Source organism: Rutilus rutilus, assembly GCF_951802725.1.
Source record: "Rutilus rutilus genome assembly, chromosome: 6".
In the NCBI taxonomy this organism is placed as follows: domain Eukaryota; kingdom Metazoa; phylum Chordata; class Actinopteri; order Cypriniformes; family Leuciscidae; genus Rutilus; species Rutilus rutilus.
The window spans coordinates 1,911,148-1,938,344 of NC_140214.1; the positions used below are offsets into that span (position 1 = coordinate 1,911,148).

Below are 27,197 nucleotides of genomic sequence, written 5' to 3' on the forward strand. Positions count from 1 at the left end.
AGATGAAGGAAATAATACATTATTTATCAGCTTTAATATATCAGCCAGATTTTTTTTTTATCGGGCCGATAACATTAAAAATGAACATATATCGGGCCGATACCGATATAGTGGCTGATTGTCGTGCATCCTTAATATAAATGCGCTGCTGGTTTCAGAATGAAGCGCGGCACTGTGTGATTTACATGCATGCAGCTCATTTATTTAATAAAATTGCAATATTATTCTATTATTTTGATACCTTGCTGCCTTACAGGCTTGTATTATATTCAAGTGGCATATTTTGTGATATGGGTTCGTGGGCTCATGCACTGACGACACTGAGTCAGGCATGAAAATGTGTGGTTTTTGAAAATCATGAGGTGTCGTCTTTTGCATCAGCTCATCAATCATAATCACCTGAATCAGTCTTTAGCATGCATTTGATCTGCTAATGTTTTCGTTTCAGATCCGCTGCCCAAAAAGATCCGGAAGGTTCCTCACGGATTGCCGACGTCTATTTCTTCGGTGAGTGTCGACGTGGCCTCATTAGTGTCTGAGCCCAGATTATCATGCCACGTGCCATCAATCTGACCCAAAACACACATGCACACAAACACACACACATGCACTTTCTGTAGTGCTCATATCACACACACTACATGCACACTGTGAGCCGCCTATAGTTTCTCCACGGGAGTGTGCAGATGTTCTCTTTCCCTTTATGGTTGCGTTTGTTGTGCATGCAGTCGTGCATTCATGCTTGCATGTGCATGCAGTCAAAACACCCCTCCCTCACACCCTGCCTTTGCAAATCTCTTGCATGGACAAAGTGCTCATCCACTAATTCCTCCGAGGGCTTGGAGAGTTGACGTGGGCAGCGGTGCATGTTCTGTTTCCTATTTAAAACTGTTCGGTTTTCTGGTTTCCAGTACAGAGCAAAATGTAAGGCGATAAATGCAATTTACCATATTTTCCGAAAGCTTAGTCATGTTTTTTTTCAGGCGTGTAACGATTCCCTCATGATACAGATCAGGATACTGAACTCACGATACGATATTATTGCGATACTCCAAGACATATGATCAAACAAAAAATTTACAGTTGATTAAAATGCTAAATTTGGTTTTACATTGTGTGTGTAAATGAATATTCTTGGACTCTGTGCTGAAACCCAATGCAGGACAATAGAGACGCCAGAATAACAATATTCTGTGATTCTGAAGACTGAAAATACAGAATTATTTTAGATGAATATGTTTGCACTCTTTCACTGATTAGATATTTAAAATAATGAAATCCACTTTTTACTGGTAACATCAGACATTTGGCATTATCAGGACACACACATTCCCCCATAACCCATTGCATTATTATACATTATATTCAACATTATATAGTAGTTTGATGTAGTACTGGCACTAAAACTCATTTTCATTTTGGATGAACTTTCCATGACACATAGTTGCATTTTTGTATAACAGTATATTGTTTCACTCCTAGTTATCGTCTGAAACATGCTGTGATTTTCATTCAATTCACATTTATGTGTATAACGCTTTTCACAATACAAAACAAGCCAATGAGAGACGTACGTGAGCTCAAGTTTAACTGTATAGTGTATTTCCCCATTTTTTTTAACATATTTTTGTTTCTTCTGAATGTAATGTTTTAGTTTTTTTATCAATAATGCAATTTTGACCCAGTGCGACTTATAGTCAGGTACTTATTTTCTGGAAAATGCAGTAATTATATAAGATGTACGCACAAAAGCTGATATTGTATCACAATATTTACTCACAAAGTATTTAAAAACAGCACATGTACACTGAATTTCAGACTTAAAGCAAAGTTGTCGTCATTCACACACACCCTCATATGATCGTATGATTTTCTTTCTGTGGAAATCGAGCTTCTCAGCCGCTCTAGTTATTTTAATAAAATCATCCCAGTGATCAGGAGCCGTCACAACATTTGCATTTCCAGTGAATAATAGTTTGGGTCTGTCGAGCCAAGAGCAACTGGGAAGCTCTGCAGAATTTATCGTTTTATGTTCCACGCAAGGAAAAAAGTCATAGTTGTTTAGAAAGATGACAAAATGATGACTTAATTTTCATTTTCATGAGTAAAATATCCCTTTAATCGCTCATTTGGTCACAGCTGATAATCTCAAATAGGCAAATTTGGTAACACTTTATTTTACAGTGTCCCTTTGTTACATGGACTTACCGTAGTAATAACAGTAAATTATGCATAATTACAAGCAACTAACCCTCAACCTAATCCTACTCTAACCCTATAGTAAGTACATGTTGTTAATTAATATTACTCAGTACTTAAATGTATAATTACACTGTAACAATGACACCTTAAAATAAAGTGTAACCCCAAATTTGACTATTGTACGCTTGTTCCAAATGAATGTAAGCGGCATATCAGTCGGATTCCTATGTTTCCGCCACAGAATAAAAAAATAAAAAAGTATGAGTTTATATCTCACAAATTTTTTTTCTCAGAATTGCATGTTTATATCTCGCAATTGGGATTTTATATCACGCAACTTGCAACTTATCACAAACTTAAACCATAAAAACAGTTTTGTATGCTAATCACAAATAAGTGCGAGGTCTGAGCAACCAACATTTTTGCACTAAAACATTATTTAATGCAGTATTTCTGTAAAATGAGCGAATGATGTCTTATTTTATAATTTTTTAAATGATTGTTGTCCTTTATTGGCCCTGAAAAACGTCTTAATTTTATCATTTGAAACGTGCATCTTCTGTAAAGCTGCTTTGAAACGGTCTGTACTTGATGCACTACAGTAAGTAAGACAAAAAAAACAGTCGCTGATAAAAAAATAACAAACATCAGCATTACTAAAATAACTAACATTTTAAAAGAAAATTGAAAACTGATTCATATTATATATAAAACTAGAGCAGCATCTCAAAGAAATTGCACTGGTATATTTTCCTGTAAGCTCATCAGTTTTGTCCGCGTATGCCCCGGTTACTGCACTACTGTTCTTAACACTGCTCTTATTGTCTCTACGGCCCTCAAATAGTCCCTCTATTTTTATTCTCCCTGTCCTCATCTATTTCTCTTTCCTTTCATTTTTCCCTCCTCGTTCTCTCCATGCGTCTCCAGCTGTCTGCGGTGTTGGCCGGCCTCCAGGAATGGGCAGATGGCTCTGTAATTGGGAATGCATCTCTTTCTCTCTCTCTCTCTCTCTTTCTTTCTTTCTTTCTTTCTGTCTTTCTCGTGTGCATGCATCATCTTCGGCATCTCTTCTCCTATTTTGTGCCGTTTATTTATTTTCTTTGGATTTTTACTGTCACTGACATCCAATCACTGGAGCGTTGCTTGTGTTTGACCCCTTTGTTGTTTAATTGGCTCGTAATTCGGTCACATGTTCATGATATTAGCACCCTTTGATGTCTAGACAGGCGTGCTTTGTCATTTGTATAGTATCGGTGAAAAACAAAATGTATACAGCGTTTTTTTACATGATGCCTTTGTTAACGCCAACTAGGGACTACTAGTTATATCGGTTTAATCAAACCCTGATCAGATGCTTAGACACTTGAATATTAGTATTATTATTTAAAGCGTTGAACATGGAGCGCAACAAAATGCTAGTTTAATCTCTCATTGTGACTCATCTATGAAATCAGCTTTATTTTTTCCCATATTTAGTTTTTTCCGTTCTAATTTTTCTAGATTTTTTTTTTTTTTTTTTTTTGGACTCACATTTTAATGGTTAAAGTACATTTTAGTGATCAAAAAGCATATCTAATTAATTAAAATCATGAAACTTATACAATTTAACAACAATTTATTACACTTTTTAAATAAATTACATATTTAGGACCCTATGAAATACTTTTATTTTTTATTTTTATTTTTTTTTACCAAATTCTGTTTTTTTGTTTTACATTTTCTGGATTCAATTTTAATGGTTTAATAACATTTTAATAATCAATGATTTAAGAATCAATTAAAAAAAATTGTGTTTAAATTTTTCTGGCAATCAAATTAAGTGATAAAACATTCAGTTAATTTAGCTTTTAATCATACAAAATTAAATAAACTTCACAGACACTAGTCTATAGACACTAGTCTATTTTAATTTAAGTGTACTGACCTGCTTTTGATTTATTCATCCAAGATTTGTCAAATTTATCAAAGTTATACAATCAATTCTGTTTTTATGCCTGGATTCAGGAATCAAGGCATAAAATAGGGCCCTACTCATCCTTAATCGTGCCTGAACTTAGCACTTGTCAAGTGGCAAATGTAAATATATAAACATTTATAACTTGGAGAAGAAAAAAAAGAATATATATATATATACATACATACATACATACATGCATATACACTACCGGTCAAACGTTTTAGATCGTCTAGATAGTCTAGTTTCAGATAGTCTCTTCTGCTCACCAAGGCTGCATTTATTTGATTAAAAATACAAACAAAAAGAGTCATATTGTGAAATATTATTGTAATGTAAATCATCTGTTTTCTATGTGAATATATAGTAAAGTGTAATTTATATCCTGTGATCAAAGCTGAATTTTCAGCATCATTACTCCAGTCTTCAGTGTCACATGATCCTTCACAAATCATTCTAATGAAGAAACATTTATTGTGATTATCGATGTTGGAAACAGTTTTTTACAATTTTATTTCATGCTATGATGAATAGAAAGTTGAAAAGAACAGCATTTATCTGAAATCTAAAGCTTGTGTAACATTAAACACTGCTGTTCATAAGTTTGGGGTCAGTAAGAATTTAAATTTTATTTTTTGGGGAAAGAAATAAAATAAATCAATACTTTTATTCATCAAGGATGAGTTAAACTGATCAAAAGTGACAGTAAAGACATTTATAATGTTAGAAAATATTAAAAAAGTTTCTTTTGAACTTTCTATTCATCAAAGAATTTTGAAAAAAAAATTGTACACAACGGTTTTCAACACTGATAATAATCATAAATGTTTCTTGAGCATCAAATCATCATATTAGAGTGATTTCTGAAGGATCATGTGACACTGAAGACTGGAGTAATGATGCTGAAAATTCAGCTTTGATCAATAGAAAATTTTAATTGTCATAATATTTCGCAATAATTATTTTTTTTTTTATCAAATAAATGCAGCCTTGGTGAGCAGAAGAGACTTCTTTTAAAAACATAAAAAAATCTTACCGATCTAAAACTTTTGACCAGTAGTGTAAATGTAATAAATGTATAAATATATAGTAGTGTCATATTTACGGTAACTCTTAACCATTGACGTGTTGTTGTAGTCGGTTTGGTCATTTTGTTCTTTCCCTGGAGTCAGGATTCGTTCTCTGATCTCCGATGAATGTTTCCTAATTTATTGCACATGCACACATACTGTGGCCTAAAGCAGAACCACATCTTCTGGACGATTCCACATCGCATCCTCGTGACCTAAATCCCAGCTTTCCCTTCCTCTGCTTGGCAGGCCTATCCAGGCTCCACCGGCGACGACTACAACCAGGACGGCGCCGGATACCCCGGATCTAAAGCGGGAAACCTTTATCCAGGCTTTTTTAACATGCAAGGTATGCGAACACACAGGAGATCGAGCAACACTTTAGTTTAGGGTCCAATTCTAGCTATTAACTAGATGTTTATTAGCGTGCAAATTACTAGGATATTGGTTGTTCATTAGTACTTGTAAAGCACATATTAATGCCTTATTCTGCATGAACATATTTAACTCTAATCAAACCCAATACCTAAACTTAACAAATAGCTTACTAACTGTTAATAAGCAGTAATTATGAGTTTATTGAGGCAAAAGTCGTGGATAATAGTGAGAACTGGACCCTAAACTAAAGGCGACCGAAGACTGTTTTTTTGCTGATTATATTTATTTATTTATTTTGCAATCTTAATATTCTTTTTTTAATTAGTTTATTATTTTTGGTAATTTTCCCAACAAAACCCAGATCATCTAATTGATTGTTGATTTTTATTTTTTATTTTAATGAGTTTTTATGTTTATATAATTTTTTTTTTTAAATAAGTTTATTTTTTTAAACTTATTTATCGCTTGATTGCTACATGCATTTTTAAATAAACATCATATTTATTATCTTATCTAAATGTAATGGAAAACAATACACCTGGTTAATAATTCACATTTAATTCAATAAATGTATTTAAATAAATTGAGTTAAAGTTTTTACAGTAGGCTTTTCCAATTGTTCATATTTATCTCATTGTGTGTTTCAATTCATGTCACGACTATTTAAATACATAAATATTAAGGTAGATGTAAAATCTAAGGCAGTGATTATTAAAAATAATCTTCTGTTGTCAAATATTTGACGCCAAACCCGTTTTTCATATGTACTAATATTTCTTATCTATTCTAGTTTTAATAATTCACATTTAATTTAATAAATGTATTTAAATTAATTGATTTTAAAGTTTTTACAGTAGGCTTTTCCAATTGTTCATATTTGGCTCAGATTGTGTGTTTCAATCCATGTTAGACTATTTAAATACGTAAATATTAAGGTAGATGTAAAATCTAAGGAAGTGATTATTAAAAATAATCAAATATTTGACGCCAAACCCGTTTTTCATATGTTCTAATATTTCTTATCTATTCTAGTTTTCTATCTCTCAGTATAATGTACACTCTCAGCACTTCACATCCATATATTTGATGATTATATAAGGGCTGAATTTTCCAGTTACTCTTCCAGACGGTTTCATTTGTATTTCCACGTTTTGCCATGAATAACGAGCACTGATGAAAGGGTGTTGTTTTCTCAGATGGCCTGCCGGAGCACTGGGGTCAGTCCGGTTATCCTCCGGTCATGAGTAACTCGCCGCACATCGGTCAGCCGGCCCCGTTCTCCTCCATAAACCCACAGGTGAGCCTCGAAGAACTGCACTCAGTCTTACAACTCACTATTTCTAATGTGCTTGAACCAGGACTGCACGATACTGAAGACAAATGCTTGACCTGAATAATGACTCTTATCTTCTGTAGTTCGTTGAGTTTGCTTCATATCTAATGAACTTCGCATTATTCACACATCAAATCTGAGCTGAATCTGCATTACAGATCAAATTGAAGAACTTTGCAACATTGATACTGTTATGTTCTTGTTTATTAATGTGAAGCTCAAAAAAGAGAAAAATTTTCACCACATTGTTTTGAGAACTTCATTAAATTGAATTTTTATTAAATTAATGTATTGTTGGTACCACTTTACAGTGAGGTTTCATTTGTCAACATAAGTTAGCGCATTAGATAACATGAGCAAGATATTTTCAAAGCATTTATTAATGTTAGATCATGTTAACAAATGAAACCTTATTGTAAAGTGTTACTTAATTGTTTATATTACATACATACATGCATACATACATACATAAATACATAAATAAATAAATAAATACATGAATAAATGAATGAATATTGATTACATACATGTGTGTGTGTGCATGTATATATTTATACACGCATATATTAAATAAACAAACTTTTATGTTAAATTTGATTAATTGATTTGGGAAGAACTAATATTGAGTAAAATGGAGCATTCTGTAACAAAGTGAAAGTTAATTTATTATTAAATAAGCTGAATATAAATTAAATGCAAATTTCTGTGTGTGTTTCGATCTGTGATCAAGTTTCTAAAACCTGATCTTTGATTCATTAGGTCAGGAGACACAGAAATCATGCAGTTAATTGTTAAATATTCACCACATTGTTTTGGGAACTTCGTAAAAAATATATATTGACAAAATTGTGTCGTTTATATAATATATTGAGTTAAATAGGAGCGTTCTGGAACCATAAAGTGTCATTTATTAAATGTATCAATGTACTGTATATTCATTAAATGCAGGTTTCTACATCTGTGACCAAGTTTCTGAAACGTGGAAATGGGTCCTGATGACATCATCTTTGTTTTTTGCCCCCTCTCTAATGATCCAGAGACCACAGAAATCATGCAGTTAATTGTTAAATGTTCACCTCATTGTTTTGGGAACTTACTTTTTTTTTTGACAAATTGTGGTGTTTATATAAAATATTGCGTTAAATAGGAGCGTTCCGGAACCGTAAAGTGAGGTTAATTTATTAAATGTATCAATGTCCTGCATATCTACATCTGTGATAAAGTGTCTGAAACTTAGAGATGATGTCATCAGGACCTATTTCCATGTTTTCTTTTCCCTTTCTGATGAGTCAGAGACCACAGGGAAAAAAATGCAGTTAATTACCGCATGTGGAAAAGCAATCGAATGTTTCTAATGTCTGAATGGCTTTCTGGCAGCACCAGATCCGGATGATAAATAGATACAATTTGCCATGTGCTCACGAATAATTTTGTGTCTTATTTAGTTAGTTAACCTTTATTTAACCAGGCAAGTCACTTAAGAACAAGTTCTTACTTTTTTAAACTACAGCCCGGCAGGAGTTAAAATCTCCTGAAAGACATACTAACATATTACAATATACACACACACACACACACACACACACACACACACACACACACACACACACACACACACACACACACACATATATACATTCATTTTAAACTGTGTGTGTTTCATGTGCATATGTGCCAATCTTTGCCCCTGTCGCCGCAAAACGGTGTTGGTTTAATTAATTACAGCGAAGTTATCACCTCATTGCTGAGAAATATAATGTAGCTTTCAGTAGCGAAGCTGTTTTATTTATAAAAGTCACGGGCAGAGGTTGTGAAAAAGAAAGAAAGAAAACAGTTTTGGCAAATTCAAAGTCCTTGGGTCGGGTCTCAAATGTCCAGATAAGCCGCATTTCCACCGAAATTACTCGAAAGAATTTGTCCCAGGATCTTTTTTCCCCCAGACCTGTTGCTGTCTGCATTTCCACCGCGGTTTAAAGTACCGTAAAGATTAGGCAAATTAGACTGGTGACGTAGGACTGTGTGTGACTGGATTTCATTCTCTGAATATAAGCTTAATAAAGCCTGAACCTCGTCGTCGGTCTATCGCCATATTTTTGTATTCGAGATTCGAGTAACAAACAACTGTTCCTGCACGCACCGCAACAGATGGTGTTTGAAATAAAATGCTGCATGGTGTCAACCAATCAAAATGCTACATGAACTCAATGTTAATCAGAGTGTTTGTCCTAACCAGCCGGCGAAACGCGGCGATACAATTTTAGTAACGGTTTCTATTTTTCTGCGACGTCGCGGCTGGAACAACAAACACAAAGTGTGGCGATGATAATCTCAGGTGCTGTTTATGTGCTTTATTTAATGTTAAAAGCGTGAAATGTGACTCTGAATATCATTTAGTGCTCCAGCTTTGTGGCTGTAAAAGCAACAGTGGATAATTCACCTCAGATCTTGAAATTAAACAAATGGAAACAAGAACGTTCAAACTGTGAACAAACAAGTGTATTCTTTGACAAAGATTGTTTTAGTAACTCAGTAGCCTATGCATTTTTAATAATGTTTAAATGGTGTAATATTTGTGAATTTGATTATGTAGCGACTTATCCATTTTCTTGCGAGTGCCGTCAAGATTATTCTCTGGTGCCGCGAGACTCCGCCCACACGCTGTTCTGATTGGCTGACTCCGCCCATGTGCTGTTCTGATTGGCTGTTTTTGACGCATCTCGCAGTCGCGTCGCGTCTAGTGTGGACAGACACATTATTTGTCGCTGGAATCTTATCGCGTCTGGTTAGGACACGGTGTTAGATAACGTGACACATTTGCCACATGCTAATGAATAATAATTTTGTGTGTGTGTGTTTGGTGTGCAGAAGCGCCAGCCTTTGCCCCTGTCGCCGCAGAACTACCCTCTCCACGGGAGCGAGGTCAATATTCCCTCCAGCTTTCACTCCACTTCTGCTGGTTACGGCGTTCCCAACCACACGCCGCCCATAAACGGGAGCGACAGCATCATGGGTAAGACTCGAGCACAACCAGAGCTTTACTGCGGTGACCCGTAAACATGAGCTTCATTCTCTGTCAATACAAAACAAATGGTATAATATGACTTGTTGTGTTTCTTTGCTTGGTTTTATTGTATTTATATGATATTTGTATTTTTGTAATTTAATTTTTTTTGCCTTGAAATAGCCTTAGATGCTGACATGGCATTAAATAAAACTATCTATCTCTCTATCTCTCTATCTATCTCTCTATCTATCTGTCTCTCTATCTATCTCTCTATCTATCTCTCTATCTATCTCTCTATCTATCTGTCTATCACTCTATCTCTCTATCTATCTCTCTATCTATCTATCTGTCTATCTATCTCTCTATCTATCTATCTGTCTATCACTCTATCTCTCTATCTATCTATCTATCTCTCTATCTATCTCTCTATCTATCTCTCTATCTGTCTATCACTCTATCTCTCTATCTATCTATCTGTCTATCTATCTCTCTATCTATCTATCTGTCTCTATCTATCTCTCTATCTATCTCTCTATCTTTCTATCTCTCTATCTATCTATCTGTCTCTCTATCTATCTCTCTATCTGTCTATCTATCTGTCTCAATACAGTAAACAGAGGTGGAAACGCAGGGAGCTCGGGCGCAGAGATCGGAAAAGCTCTTGCTTCGGTGAGTTTGGCATCATTTACAGTTTAATATGATGATAAACTAGTAGGGGTGTAACAATATATCGTGTCACTATATATCGCAATGCAAAAATGCATCAATCTGTATTGTGTATAACTCACCCAAAATGAACATTTCTGTGTGAGGAAAAAATTCAGGTTTGCAGAGTTTTAGTGCCAGTTCTACATTAAACTACTATATATAATGTTGAATATAATGTATAATAATGCAATGGGGGAATATTTGTGGGTCCTGATAATGCCAAATGTCGTATGTTAGCAGTAAAAAGTGGATTTCATTATTTTAAATATATCTAATCAGTGAAAGAGTGCAAACATATTCATCTAAAATAATTCTGTGTTTTCAGCTTCAGTATCATGAATATTGTTATTCTGGCGTCTCTATTGTCCTGCATTGGGTTTCAGCACCAAGTCTATTCATTTACACCCACAATGCAATATCAAATTCAGCATTTTAATCAACAGTACATTTTTTGTTAACATTTTATCATATGTCTTGGAGTATCGCAATATCGTATCGTGATCTGTGTCGAATCGTGACATGAGGGAATCGTTACACCCCTATAATCTAGTGGTTTATAAATGTTTCTGGAATTGCATTGTTATAAGATATTTGGGTGATGTTTTAAAAATAACTCTGTGATAAACACAGAAATTACAGATCTCTTACAGTTCAACCCTTTAATTAATATTGTCTCTTGTCGTTTTTAGATATATCCCTCTGACAATAACGGCAACAGCTTCTCCTCGACCCCTTCCACCCCCGTGGGCTCTCCTTCAAATGTTGCTGGTGGGTTTCCTGAAGCTTTTTCCCTGTGTAAATGGCTCTGTGGTGCCATCTGCTGTGCGACGCTGTCAGCTGCGTTTCAGCCGGGCTGCACTGGGCTTTATTGACTTCTGTGTTTGTGTCTTTAGCCTCTGCATCTCAGTGGCCCAAAGGTTCTTCTCAGCCTGCTCCATCGCCTGGATTTGAGACAGGACTGCAGGCACCGGTATGTTCAACTGTGTCACCATTTATCAAGACTAGAGATTTTGCTGTGTTGCACAGGATATATGCATGCATATGTGTATGCAAGCCTGTGTGTATCAGTGTATGCATGCGTGTGTATCAGTGTATGCACGCTTGTGTATATCAGTGTATGCACGCATGTGTATATCAGTGTATGCACGCATGTGTATATCTGGGTATATGCACGCGTGTGTGTTTCTGTGTATGCATGTTTATATTTTTGTATGCATGCATGTGTGTATCCGTGTATGCATGCATGTGTGTATCTGTATGCATGCGTGTATCTGTGTATGCATGCATGTGTATATTTTTGTATGCATGCATGTGTGTATCTGTGTATGCATGTGTATATCTGTGTATGCATGCATGTGTGTATCTGTGTATGCATGCATGTGTGTATCTGTGTATGCATGCGTGTGTATATTTTTGTATGCATGCATGTGTGTATCTGTGTATGCATGCATGTGTGTATCTGTGTATGCATGCATGTGTGTATCTGTGTATGCATGCATGTGTGTATGCATGCATGTGTGTATCTGTGTATCTGTGTATGCATACATGTGTGTATCTGTGTATGCGTGCATGTGTGTATCTGTGCATGCATGCATGTATTTGTGTATCTGTGTATGCATGTATGTGTATATCTGTGCCTGTATATAAATAAATAACATTTTCATTGACAATCACAGTTGCATACTGTCTTGTGCATTTGATAAACTTTGCCTCTGTGGTGCTATGAGTAATTTGTCTTCTTTGCAGAGTAAGATGGATGACCGTCTGGGTGAAGCGCTTCATGTGTTGAGGAACCATGCTGTCGGCTCAGACATGCACAGTTTACTGAGCGCAGCCGTCTCTGGACTTCCGGCTGGTGCCGCGGCCCTGGGCTCCCTCAGTCAGGCCTTCGGGCTCGTCAGCCGTCTGCCGGGCCTGGTGAGAGTTCACCTATTACCCTGGCTCTGTTTCAAACCTGAGCGAGATCCGTGACATTTTATATTCCCCCAAATTCTGTTTCATTAAGATTCCATTTTAATGGTTAAAATACATTTTACAAATCAAAAATCATGTGTAATTAATTGAAATCATGAAACTTCGATAATTTAACAACAATTTATTCAATGTTGAACAGAAATAACATTATTAGGGCTCCATGTAATCCGTTCACCCCCAAACATTTTTTTAAGATTCCGCAAAAACTGTTTGATTAATTGAATTCATAAAGCTTTAAGAATTTAATACTTAAATTTTTTTTTTTTTTTTTTTTTAAATAATAGTACCCTATGAAATGTTTGACATTTTCTGTGTTTTATATGATTTAATATGAATTTATTATTAAAACCTGGTAATCAAAATAATGCATAACTTTAACAATTTAAGTAATCTTGTTTTTTGGCAAGCAAACCACTACACAACAGGACTACTGTTCAAATGAATGAAAAATGGTCTGATATTCATTAAATAATGTTTTAATAAACTATTATTGTTATAAATACTTTGAGAAGTTCTGTAAAGCTGCTTTGAAACAATATGTATTGTGAAAAGCGCTATACAAATAAATTTGAATTGAATTGAATTGAATTGAATTGAAGTGCATTCTGCTGTACAATAGTTATATATTTCTTAAACCAAGTTAAACCAGACTTTTATTTTGACAGGTTATAGTGAAAACCTTTGAGTTTCTGTGTGCATCTGACGATAATCTTCCAAAATGAAATATTGAAATGCTGACTCTCAGATGAAGGTCACGTCCTGATATAGTGATACGGCAGATGCGCACTATCAGTGTGTGTGTATGAACCCTTCTCCTGCTCTTTTCTCTAGATGCAAAGTCTCAGTGATGACGCGGCAGGTTTACCACTGCAAGGACACCATCAGGCTCCGCCCACTTCTCAGTCCGACGTCTTTACCAGTCAGTGCATCTCTTTGAATCAAAATGCTCAGTTTGTTACATTGGATTGATTTATATTCATAAATCATGTGCTTTGTGCATTTTAATGGACAAGCATGTTGCAAGATTTTTTTGTAGCATTCATGCTTTTCAGATGCAACTCATAAAGCTTTCCTGTGGCTCAAAAATAGTGTTCGCAATGCAAAGTTCATGGGTTCGATCCCAAGCGAATGCATGAACCGATACAAAATAAAATGTAAACCTTGCATGTAGCGCAAGTTGCTTTGGATAAAAGTGGCTGCCAAATGCATAAATGTAAATTAGTGATGCATTGAAATTTCAGCAACCAGAAAAATTTAAAAAGACCAAAATGGTTTCACATTTACTCCAAAAAGCCATTCAATTACCATAAACCAGTTAGTCTACTAGAGAAATATAACCTTAGAGAGGAGCATTTAAAAAATATATGCACTATATTACCTAATCATTATATTTGTACTTAACCTGTCTTTGTTTTATATGAAAACAATGCTGTTATTTAACAATGAATTCTAGTAGAAACATAATTATATAATTGATTTAAATTGCATGTAAGGCAGTTTTATAAGTGTGTATACAACAGTGTTTTTATTATTACATTTTATTAACTAATTGATCGTTAAATAAAGTTTAATTTTGTTTTCAGTATAAAAATTATAATTTTGGTGCATCACTAATGTAAATGTAAAACAATGTGGCAAAAACACAAGGTTTACAAAAAGAAAGATAGACTTGAAGTCTCGTCCTGATCTCGGGCAGCTCAAACAGAGCAATTCATGTTTTGAAAGCAACACAGTAACTCTAATTTTTGTCTTATTTATGGAAGTAAAATAATGACATGTTTTTGAAACAAAAAAACGTGTTGAATTGCACTAATTGAAAAAAATATGCATTGCATTGAAATGTTTAAATATTCAACCATGTTGAATTTCAGCCCATACAAATGCAAGCCCTAAAAATACAATGCATTAAAATGCACGCACGGTTAATGCAATGCATTTTCAATTAGTGCAGTCCAACAAGCTTTTTTCTTTCAAAAACATTTGTCATTATTTTACTTCCATACTAATCACAGTGAGTCTAAATTTACCATCCAAGAACTTTAACTCATCCCCTTTACAGGATGTTTCCACAGTGCTGCTGTCACACTGTGTGCTTTTCTGTTGCTAATCCCTTCATGTGTGTGTGTGTCAGGTCTTTCTCTGCCTCGCTCCTCTCACTCCTCCAACTCGGATATAAAGCGGGAAGATAGGGAAGATGACGAGAACCTGTCTATTGGAGATCGATCAGACGACGAGAAGAAAGACGGGAAAAGCTGTACGAGATCGAGGTATCTGTGCACCTCCAGTTAAACACATGGGAATATAAATACACACTACCTGTCAAATATTTGGAATAATTATGATTTTTACATGTTTTTCAAAGAGCCTCTTCTGCTCACCGAGGCTGCATTTATCTGATCAAAAATACTGTGAAATATTATTGCAATGTAAATCAGCTGTTTTCTATGTGAATATATAGTAAAGTGTAATTTATTCCTGTGATCAAAGCTGAATTTTCAGCATCGTCTTCAGTGTCACATGATCCTTCAGAAATCATTCTAATATGATGATTTGATGCTCAAGAAACATTTATGATTATTATCAATGTTAAAAACTGCTTCATATTTTTGTGTATTCAGGATTCTTTGATGAATAGAAAGTTCAAAAGAACAATCTGGTTTTTTTTTTTTTTTTTTTATGTGTCCTTGCTGAATAAAAGCATTAATTTATTTTCTTTCTTTTTTCTTTTTAATATTTAGTACCCCAAACTTTTGAGTAGTAGTTTATCACGATCTCCCCAAAAATATGAAGCAGTTTTCAACACTGTTAATAATCATAAATGTTTCTTGAGCAGCAAATCATCATATTAGAGTGATTTGTGAAGGATCATGTGACACTGAAGACTGGAGTAATGATGCTGAAAATTCAGCTTTGATCACAGGAATAAATTACACTTTACTGTATATTCACATAGAAATGTTTTTTTTTTTTATTCTAATAATATTTCAAATTTTTTTACTGTATTTTTATTATCCAATCAAAGCAGCCCTGGTGAGAAGAAGAGCCTTTCAAAAACATGTAAAAGTCATAATTATTCGGTAGTTTATAGCAGTTACTCTCGCATACTCGATTTACTTGCCACTCCCACTTCCAGCAGCCTCTGATTGGTCCATTTTTAAAACTCTGACGCAAGGTAATAGGTGATTTGTTTTACCTTCCCTTTGTTCCTCTGACCCATGAAGAAGACGAGGATGATGAGGAATAAATAAAAAATTTTACTGTGTTTTTGATCAAATAAAAGCAGCCTTGGTGAGCAGTAGAGCCTTTCAAAAACATGTAAAAATCATAATTACTCTAATCTTTTGACCGGCAGTTAAACATTACACTTGCATACTCCATTTACTTGCAAATCCCACTTCCAGCAGCTTCTGATTGGTCGATTTGTAAAACACTGACGCAAGGTAACGCTGAGAACACGACTCGCTGCCTTGATTGTTTTACCTGTGACCCCTTCTCACCCCTTTGTTCCTCTGACCCATGAAGTCAAGAAGACGAGGATGACGAGGACTTGCCGGTGGAGGTGAAGGCGGAGCGGGAGAAAGAGCGGCGCGTGGCCAATAACGCCCGTGAGCGTTTGCGCGTGCGCGACATCAACGAGGCCTTCAAAGAGCTGGGCCGCATGTGCCAGCTGCACCTGAGCAATGAGAAACCTCAGACCAAACTGCTCATCCTTCACCAGGCCGTAAACGTTATTCTCAACCTGGAGCAACAAGTGCGAGGTCAGTGTGAGCGACTGACCTCTGACCTCCGATCAGTGAGAACCAGCAGAGCCGCGGAGATCTTGTCTGTGGTCCGAACGCCTGATTGGGTCGCGAGGGGAGGACGACGGAGTTGTTGCATGAGGGATTTAAATGCATGATGTTTTGGGGGCAAAAAGGCAAGACACTACAGGCTAAAAGCGTTTTTCGTGCATTGATCTTCGTGCAACTTTTCATAACAAAATACATAATTTTATTGCACTTTATCTATTTGCGTCTGTAGATTTCAGTTACAATCCATATCTTCATAACGTGTCGTTTCAGACTCGTGGAAGGAAACCATCCAAAATATTTGTATTATTATTTATGAGCTGTTTGGCTTTTCATTACGTGTAAATAATACATTATTTCATTGCACTTTATCTATTTGCCACTGTAGATTTCAATTGCAATCGTTATTTTTACAGGCAGCGAGTTTAAGTTAGAAATCTCCTTACACACACCAGACGTTACAGTTTTATTCTGGATATTCTGAACTGATTTTTCGTATATCATTCGCCTGATTTATATCGTATTTTATTCCTATTTTTTCTAAGTCTGTTGACTGTAATTTTATTTATTCAATGATTAAAATCCAAAATCAAACATGAAATGATTTTGAACCTGGCTTTATATAATGTTTGGATTTCTGTTCTGGAAATGTATGCAAATCAGTGCATATTTAATTCGACTATGAAATCCGTCTTAATTTTTGGTAAAAAAAAAACTTGTCTAATTGATAGAAATCATGAAACTTATTCAATTTAACAACAATTTATTAAAAGTCGAACAACAATTACTTGTTTAGGGCCCTATGAAATATGTTTCATTTGTTTTCTTCTCAAATTCAGTTAAGTTTTATGGACTCTTTTAACGACATTTTAACGGTTTAACTAATTTTATAATAATCAAAAAGCATGTCTAATTAATTGAATTCATAAAAACAGCACTTTAATACTTTTTAAACTTTTTTTTATTCTATGAATTTTTTTCGTATTTAAATTTTTCTGACAATCAAATGAAGGCATAAAACATTCATTTAAATCTTTTAATCATGAAATTAAGTGTGTTTTTTAGAATTAAAACATGGAAGAAAAATGTATTCCTTTGAAAAAATTATTTTCTTGTTATTATGATTCTTAATAGTGTTAGTATTATTATTACATTGAGACATAGCTAAATTCTACTGTACAACAATATATTATACAATATACAATATATTTCTGTCACAATTTCTTCAAGTTAAACTGAACTTTTATTTTGACGGGTTGCCGTGAAGACCTTTGAGTTTCTGTGTTTGAAATGACGATATCATAGGGCCCGATTAGATAATGCATCATTTGCATATTTAAACGAGTTGTAAAACAAATGTTTGCAATAATTAAAGTATAGTGATATCTATTCGTTTTTGTTTTTTTTCACCTGTGGTGTCTTGCCTGAAAAATACGCCCTAGAAACAGCCAACCAAGTTGCATTAAACCCCAGAACATTTTCTTTTAGTAATGATCATGCACCAGATTAATCTCGGTCGTGATCCCCCCCTCCCCCGGCCCACACAGGCGTCTGTTTAGGGTGATTGTGGGACTGTCTGCACTTTCTGCATGCGATTCTGTCATCTGTCATTTCATCCCTTCACATTTTCTGTCTGCTTGCAAGATTCATGCAACTAACAAACTAAGATTGAAGCTAGTCGCAGTAGTTAGTTCAGCCCAACATGTAAATTTCCTCTTTTACTCAACCTAAGCAAAGGACTGTCAAGCCCAAAAAAGCATAATGAAAGTATAACCCATATATCTTGAACACTATATTTCTAGTCTTCTGAAGTCGAATGATAGTATTTGTATGAGAAACGGGCCTGAATTTAAGTCTGTCGTTCTGGTGCATCAGTCATGCATTCACATTTACTACAACACTAAAAACAAAAAACAAAACAAAAACATTTGTGATGTCAAACTTGGCTGTATTTTAGTATTTTTTTTTATGTTTATAAATAATATATAAAATGTAATATTCTAATTATTTTGTAGTAAAATGTTTATATATATATATATATATATATATATATATATATATATATATATATATATATATATATACAAAAAAATTTTCTTATGAATATAATATAAAAAAGTTAATATTTTAAATATAAATTGTTTAATTTTAAGTGTAAAAAAAATAAATAAAAATTCTAATAAAATTATATATATAATTTTTTTCTTTTTTTTCTTATGCATATATTACATTTTTATATTCTTTTAAATATATATTTAATATTTTAAATTGGTTTTTTATTCAATTCATAATATATATATATATATATATATAAAATATCATTTTTATTTCTAATATGCATATAATTTTATATACATGTAAATTATAATTTAATAATTTAAAATAGTATTAATTTAGTAATTTCATGTGCATTTGTCATTTTATTTTTATCTCAGTTTTTAGTTTTAGTTCAGTTTTAGGCATTTATGTCCGGATCGTTATTCTAGCGCTTCAACTTATTTCAGTTAGTTGCTAATGCAGCATTTCATTTTCTTAGTTTGCTGTTCATCTATTCTTATTTTATTTTATTTCAATTAACAAAAATGTTTTAATAGTTTTAGTTAAACTACTGGTGCAAAACATGTATATGACATGACAAGTATGAACAAACAAGATTTTTTTTCAGTGAATATCTCAAGACAAAAATATTTCAGTCTGTTAAAGTGATCACATGACCTCAGAAGACATGAAATATAGTGCACTTCTTGTCTGGACTCTTATTATGACTCTCTTATAAGTGCTTCTTTTGTCATTTTTGATGTTTTAGTTGAAAAGAGGCGTCAGTAACCTGATAAATCTCTCGTTTTGTTTTCCAGAAAAGAAACACGCGAGACATGAGGGTTGAGTAAATGATGGGGTTTTGATTATTCCTTTAATAATGCATAATGCATGCAACCAATCCTTTTAAAATCTGTCTTCACACATCTTATAGTTTCCTTTCTTTTAACTGTTGCATGTCCGTCTCCCTTCGATCTGCTCTGAAAGGCTTCTTCCGCAGGCATTAACCTCGCAGATTAGGAGATTCGACGTTCATTTGTGTTTCCCTTCTAGTCGCTTTCGGATTGCAACGATCTGATTAATGCTTGCATGTCATGTTTAACCCTCTGTTTGCCAGGTTGTTTTTCTTTTACCCATCTCTCCATCTGTTCTTCAGCCCTTTTTTCTTTGCAGGTTTTTTTAGTCTCATGCTGCATAAATGCATCTCACCAGCGGGATGCGTTTACGATGAGACAGTCGCATTCACCTCATCTTGTCTTCTGTCTGGCTCTCTCAGTGGCAGTGTGTGTTTCTGTTCGGTTCTGGGCAGACGGTGCATCTCTCTCATCTTGCTGTCCTCTCGTCTGTCACTTGCGCTCTTTCGCTCCGTGGCAGTTCCCACAGGCCTCCTGAAACCCACTGACACTCGCTACGTTTACATGCACACAAGTAACCCGTCGGTAATCGTATCGACGGCTCAAAAAAGCCTTCATGTAATCGATCCGACTGAGCTCGATCCGATTGAAAGGGAAGGTTTATTCCTTTTCTAATCCGATCAAGAGAACATGTAAACACTTGATCGGATTGAAAACCGAAACTGAAAGGGCTGCGCATGTGCGATGACGTAGAAATAGCGGAATGACGCGCAGAACGAGCTGTTCTTTACGTTGAGTTTCCCGTCATTGTAAAATTCTGATTCTCATCCACAGACGACTGGTTTTGGGCATTTTTACTGCGTGATCAATATAAGCAGCGGCACAACTGTTCATATGCTCATTTATTCCAAATTATGACCAGAAATGGATAAATATTAAGTCTGCTGTTTAAAACAAATACATAACCAATGTATAACAGTGGTTAATATGCACAAACAGCGGGAAACTGTGTATATTCGTGCATGTCAAAAAATCAATTGCTATTTAAAGCTTGTGACATATAAATGCGCACATCAACCTGATCACGTTTAGCGTTCATGTTGTGATTATTGTTGTTATTATTATTATTATTATTATTATTATTATTATTATTACCTTTATTTTGCCAGGAAAGAAAGCACATTGAGATTAAAAATCTCTTTTGCGAGAGTGTCCTGGCCAAGATTATCAGCAACACAACTCGCGTGGGTTTAACAAATAGCATTCATCCATACATGTATAGAAAACACACAGGCAAAATTTTATAATAAATTAAGTAAATCAATACATTAGTCAGGCAAAGCATCTACAAAACAGAAGTCTTTCAAAATCACTTTAAAAATGTCCAATGAAACCTGAGTTTACACTTATTTTGTAAGGTTATTCCAGGCTGAAGGAGCTGCAAATTTAAATGCATTTTTTTCCAGTTCAATAAGAAAACCGACAATAAGAAAAAATGTAAACACTATATTCAGATTCATCAGTCGTAATGAATTCAGTCCGACTGAAACTAAAGTTGTGCATGTAAACGCAGCCGCTGTGATCCACCCGTCGGCGTGCGTGTCGATTCCCGATGAACGCGAGATGCTCAGGATCAGTCCCGCTCTCCTCTCCTCTCCTCCGCTGGATCTCCTCGTCATCCCTCGTTTAACTGGTTTTAATCAGGCTCCTCCTGTTCGTCTCAGCATTGCTCTGAGATATAGCAGAATGCTGGTTTTGGAATCCGAATGTTCAACAGGATTTGTTTTGCGTAATGACACTAGGGTTCTGCAGGGAATTTTTACGCTGTGGAAAAGTGTGTATATATTACTGTATAATATTAATAATACTTACTATTAATGTTATTAATTAATATTATATTATAATATATCTATTATAGTATTAATATTATATATAAACGTTATAATTTATATTTATAATATTTACATTTTCTATCAACATTTTTATATACAATATACAATTAATTATCCGAAATATAATTAATTGATTTTAAATAAACCAATTAAAATATAAAAATTCGAATTATATTATAATACAATTACATTTTATATATATATATATATATATATATATATAATTTTTACATGTATATAATATTATATTTTATAAAAAATTATATCATTTTAAATACTATTTATTTATTTAAAATAAAACATGCAAATTCAAATTTTATAACAATTTATAAATTATATAAAATATAATTATAATAATATAATTATAAAAATATATATATATATAAAATAACTTATTTCTTATATGCATATATGTAAATATTATTGATAATTTAATCATTTTAATTAAAAACTATAAAAACTATAAAATTATACACACATATATATATATATATATATATATATATATATATATATATATATATATATATATATATGTATATATATATATATATATATTACAATTTTTTTTTTTTTTTATGTATATAATACTTTATAAAATGTAAATATTGTTCTAGATATCAAGTATAATTTAATAATATTAAATAATAAAAAAAGTAAATAAAAATGATATACTTCATCCAGAGAGTTTGGAAACCATGCAGAGCAAATCTACAGTAATGAAACAGGTTCTTCAGTCGTTGCAACTTAATGAAGCCAACACAGTTCATGAATGTGTAGGATGGATTTAACGAGAGTCTAAATGAGTTAACGAGGTGTCTAACGAGCGCCTGGTTGCCCCCGGCAGCAGCGTGTCGGAGGAGTGTCTGACGGCGGAGGAGAAGGAGCAGCGCGAGCGCGAGCGACGCATGGCCAATAACGCTCGCGAGCGCGTGCGCGTGCGGGACATTAACGAGGCCTTCAGGGAGCTGGGCCGCATGTGTCAGACGCACCTGAAGAGCGACAAGGCTCAGACTAAACTCATCATCCTCCAGCAGGCCGTGCAGGTGATCCTGGGCCTGGAGAGGCAGGTGCGAGGTAGGACACCATACCTGGACACAAACCGTCCGGCTACAGTTGTCAAAAGTACCGATTTCAGTACTGAAGTTTTAAAAATGTGACTCTGAGCGGAATCGTAAACTTGATCGTAAATCGTAAACTTTCGGCAACACTTGATCCATTAATACTAACACTCTCTTCTATTCTATATCTATTAATAAAAAAATAAAAAAAAAGTACTTGTACTGCGTTAGATTTACATTTTAAATTTCATTAATTAAAATGATTAAATTATCTTTTATTTATATATTATATGCATATATAAAATAAGTTATATATATATATATATATATATATATATATATATATATATATATATATATATATATATATATATATATATATATATATATATATATATATAATTTTTTTTTAATAATTAGAATTTGTATAATTTTTATTTTAAATAAATATTTAATATTTTTTTATTAAATAATATTATATGCATTTAAAATGTGTATATATATAAATTAAAATTTTAAATATAAAATTGTATATATATATATATACATATACATACATATATATATATATATATATATATATATCTATAACATTTTATTATAATATAATTCAAATTTTAATTTGTTTATTATTTAAAATTGTTAAATTATATTTAGAATAATAAATTGTATATTATATATAAAAAATAAAAATTAGATATCAAATAAAAATATTATCTTATTGTTAGTTTAACTGCTTCTATTGTTTAAGTCGCTTTGGATAAAAGCATCTGCTAAATGAATAAATGTAAATGTAAACTCCTCTGATTGGCGACTGTGTTTACGCGCTCGTCGGATATGTGACCCTGGATCACAAAACCAGTTAACAAGTTGCATGGATATATTTGTGGCAATAGCCAACAATACATTATCAATCAAAATTCGGCTCAAAGTTATCGATTTTTCTTTTGTGCCAAAAATCATTTGGATATTAAGTAAAGATCATGTTCCATGAAGATATTTAGTAAATATTAGTAAATATTTTAAACATATATTTTTGTGAGTGAATGCACAAAAATCGTGAACATAAATGGACAACTTTAAAGGAGATTTTCTCAATGTTTAGATTTTTTTGCACCCCCAGATTCCAGATCAACAAACCAATGGAAAACCAATGTTAGGATTCCACCCTAACAAACAATAGTAAAGTTCCAAGTCGGTACTGAAACTTAAAAAATGTGACGCCTTGAGCGCTGTCGAGCGGAATCGTAAACGCCTCTGATTGACCGTTGTGTTCACGAGCTCATCGGATATGTCTGTGATTGCATGGGAATGTAATGTGCTGTAGTGTCATGATTCAGAAAAGAAACATAAGCAAGTATCAAAAGCAATCAAATAATCAAATCAAATAGACATCTGCCATCCATCTTGCTGCTTTTAAAGGTGAAAAGGGAAGTTGGCAACCGGTGTCACCGATGTAATCATGCGGGATGGCAGAATAATCAGACCAATGCTGGAGACGCTGAAGAGCGTCATTGATGTATATTTATGAGTTTAAGAATTCATAACTGTATGAATTCATTTTAGAAGTTAATTCGAGTTTATAAGTGTATGAGTTTAGATTTTATAAGTTTAATTGAGTCTCAGTGGATTAGAAATAGTACATAGAATGGTAGTTTAATTGAATCTAATGGGCTTCTGGCAATTTAAATTAAAATTTTGACAGTTGGAGGTTGAACAGTCCTTGCTCATTTGAACATTCCCCAATGAAAGTCAATGGGATTTTTTCAGAGTTTTAGTGGTCATTTTTAGGAAAACCGTAAGTCCGATCAGTTAGAAAAGATATAGCAACTAACTTCATAACAGTCTGAAGGTCTAGTCTGAGTTTGAAGGTTGTAGAGTTAAAGCTCCAGGAGGAGTAGCAGTCAACAGCGTTTGAAAGCAGGCGTCTATCAGTGGACCGGTCCGGCTTGTGCTTTCAAACGCTCCCGTTTTTAAAACACTTTCAAACACTTCCGTGTGTTGATCATTGTAGCCAATCACAGACATATCCGATGAGCTCATAAACACAACGGCCAATCAGAGGAGTTTACGATTCTGCTCAACAGCACTCAAAGCGTCACATTTTTTTAATTTCAGTACCGACTTGGTGCCGAAGTCGGTACTTTGACAACACTACGTCCTGCCAAGAATCACGAGACACACCACTGCTACTGAGAGCTCTCTCCTCGCTTACACTAACCTCTGTTTGTGTGTGTGTGTGCTGAGCTTTAACATCTCACTGTTGTACACCCTCTGCTTCGTGATGTACACAAGTAGGATGACGACATTTGCTTTCAAAGATAAGCACTGGACTGATTGATTATGATTGGAACGACAAAAAATGTTGGAATGAATCTCACAAAAACAAGTCATATTTCACCCAAAAAGAAAATATTTCTTTGTTAAAATCAAGCCGCATTTTGATATTACATATCCATATGTAACCATATATATATGGATATATATAATATGTATAACTCTATGCATATATTATTTAAATGTTATATTATTTTAAATATAAAAAATGTAATCATTTTAAATAAAATAATGAAATGTAAAAATTCTAATTGTATTATAATAAAATTGTGTGTATATATATATATATATATATATATATATATATATATATATATATTATATTATATTATTATTATTATTATTATTATTATATATATATATAAATAAAATCTATTATTCTTAAGTGTTATTGTCATTAGATTCTCTTTACTGTATATTTTGGTCATGAATAAATACTTTTTAAAAAATATCTAAATATTGTATATATATAAAAAAAATATATATATATATATATATATATATATATATTAGTATAAAAAGTCACATTGCAGTAATAAAAATGAATTATGAACCAGACGTGTTTTTTTTTTTTCTAGCATCATGTCGTACTTGTCTAAATCACATTGTGTTTCTTGCTCTTCCATCAGTTCAGAAGTGACTCTTAAAGCTCTTTCACTGCTGTTTGACTGTGAGCCGCTTCATTTCACTGTAATCTGACAGTAAACGCTCACTTTAATATCTGACATGAATCCCTGTGTCCTTCAGAGCGTAATCTGAACCCGAAGGCGGCGTGTCTGAAGAGGAGAGAGGAGGAGAAGGTCACAGGAGACCCTCAGATGTTGTCTGGTCTGGGTGGAGACGGACACGGACACATGTAACATTCAGGTGTGTGACTGACTGGTAGATAGTAGTTTAATTTATTATATTCATGCATTTGGCAGATACATTTATTATGGGTGTAACAATGCCCTCATGTTACAATTCGATACAGATCACGGTACTGAACTCACAATACGATATTATTGCGATACTCCAAGACATATGGCAAAATGTTAACAAAAAAACATGTTTACAGCCTGGACCAAAAAGTGGTTTTGGTCTATATTGCTAATTTTGCCCTTCATGACGACTGTGAGGAGGGTGAATTGTTTTATAACTCATCCGTTTAAATTATATTAAGCCTTCTGCATAATTAGGGGCGTGGCCACTTGAGTGACAGGTGGATTGCCGCTGATGTCACTACTAGCCGTTTGTCTATACGATGGAGGCGTTTCAGGGAGTTCAGAAACCGAGAAGCTGATATAGAGTAACTCTTTTTCATGCTCAAACATGAAAAATAAACATGTAAAAAAGCATAATAGCTCCTCTTTTAAGTTTCCACAACAAACATTGCGGTTGAAATCTGTTTTTACTCTGAATGAATGAAAACCAGCTTACATCTTGAATGCATTTCTGACGCGGCTGTTGTTGTTTTCGCTCTCGACAGATCCTGACGTAAGGAATCTCTCCGTCGACGTGGCCTTATCTTCCTGTTCTTGTTCCAGAGTCCACACACATACACACATTCTTGATTTATATATTATAAACAGATGTGTTGGAAGACTCACATACACACAGTACACTTCCCGAGCCGCTCGCTCGGCTCACGAACACACACATTCATGGACCATTGGTGGAAATCACCCGTGAGAAACGGCCCGGGACCGTCCTGCTGTTGATGGAGTGATGTCAGAATTACAGTGTGCTGTTATATAGCACACAAACACACACACACACACACATACACACACCGACCCATGAGCCTTTGCTATTCAACGAGAGGTCAAGCTCCGCTGTGGGAACAGATTCCTTCTTTTTGTAGTAAATGTATTCAAGTTTAACTTTCTTTTTTGTACCGTTTTGTGTTTAAGATGTTGGAAGGAAATGCATTTTTGATACACGTTGTTTTTGGGGATGCGCGAATCGCGCAAAAACCGTCACGTTTCACCCTTTAAAACCTAAATATTTTTCTTTAAAGAAAATTAGGCCTGTTTTTAAAGATATTTTGAATTTTTCTTTTTTCTTTTTTTTTTTTGCATTGACATTTTCACTGACATTTATATCATTATTGTTATTATACTGAAAAAAAAAAACAATGTAAACAAATTATACATATTGGAGTGTTCCTTTATGCTGATTTAAATAAAAAACATTGTATTACAGTATTTATTTTTACTGTAAAAACGTTACAGTAGAATATGAATTAAGAATTATAATCGTTAAAAAAACTCAAGTAAACCTTATGGACAAAAATCGTAATTATCTTAAATGTAGGTCTTAATTTTCTTAATTTATTTATATATATATATATGTGTGTGTGTGTTTAATTTTCCTCAGGTGAAATATATATATATATATATATATATATATATATATATATATATCATTTATCTGAAGAAAAATATATACATCAACATTTTTATGTGTATATATACATAAAATGTTTAATTTATATATATTGTGTGTGTATATATATATATATATATATATATATATATACACACACACATATATATATATATATATATATATATATATATATATATATATACATACACACAAATGTATATATAGCTAAAACATT

At 33.6% G+C, this 27,197-nt stretch overlaps 1 protein-coding gene across 3 annotated transcripts in view; it reads left to right on the forward strand.

The window, feature by feature from the left end:
* The window catches only part of tcf3a (transcription factor 3a), a 46,943-nt gene extending 20,169 nt beyond the window's left edge, over positions 1-26,774 (forward strand). Inside the window, exons 8-21 of one of the 3 annotated variants that reach the window (XM_084410848.1) lie at positions 449-507; positions 5,476-5,575; positions 6,801-6,901; positions 9,803-9,947; positions 10,552-10,610; positions 11,339-11,417; positions 11,543-11,619; positions 12,396-12,566; positions 13,455-13,542; positions 14,755-14,890; positions 16,146-16,381; positions 19,267-19,290; positions 25,340-25,459; positions 26,061-26,695. In XM_084410848.1, the coding sequence (XP_084266974.1) occupies positions 449-507; positions 5,476-5,575; positions 6,801-6,901; positions 9,803-9,947; positions 10,552-10,610; positions 11,339-11,417; positions 11,543-11,619; positions 12,396-12,566; positions 13,455-13,542; positions 14,755-14,890; positions 16,146-16,381; positions 19,267-19,290; positions 25,340-25,452 (1,388 nt within the window). In that variant the 3' untranslated portion in view covers positions 25,453-25,459; positions 26,061-26,695. Of the gene's footprint in view, positions 1-448; positions 508-5,475; positions 5,576-6,800; positions 6,902-9,802; positions 9,948-10,551; positions 10,611-11,338; positions 11,418-11,542; positions 11,620-12,395; positions 12,567-13,454; positions 13,543-14,754; positions 14,891-16,145; positions 16,382-19,266; positions 19,291-22,041; positions 22,272-25,339; positions 25,460-26,060 lie in introns of all 3 variants that reach the window. The other 2 variants (XM_084410849.1, XM_084410850.1) reach the window with 2 other exon arrangements.
* Positions 26,775-27,197: the final 423 nt, after the last annotated feature.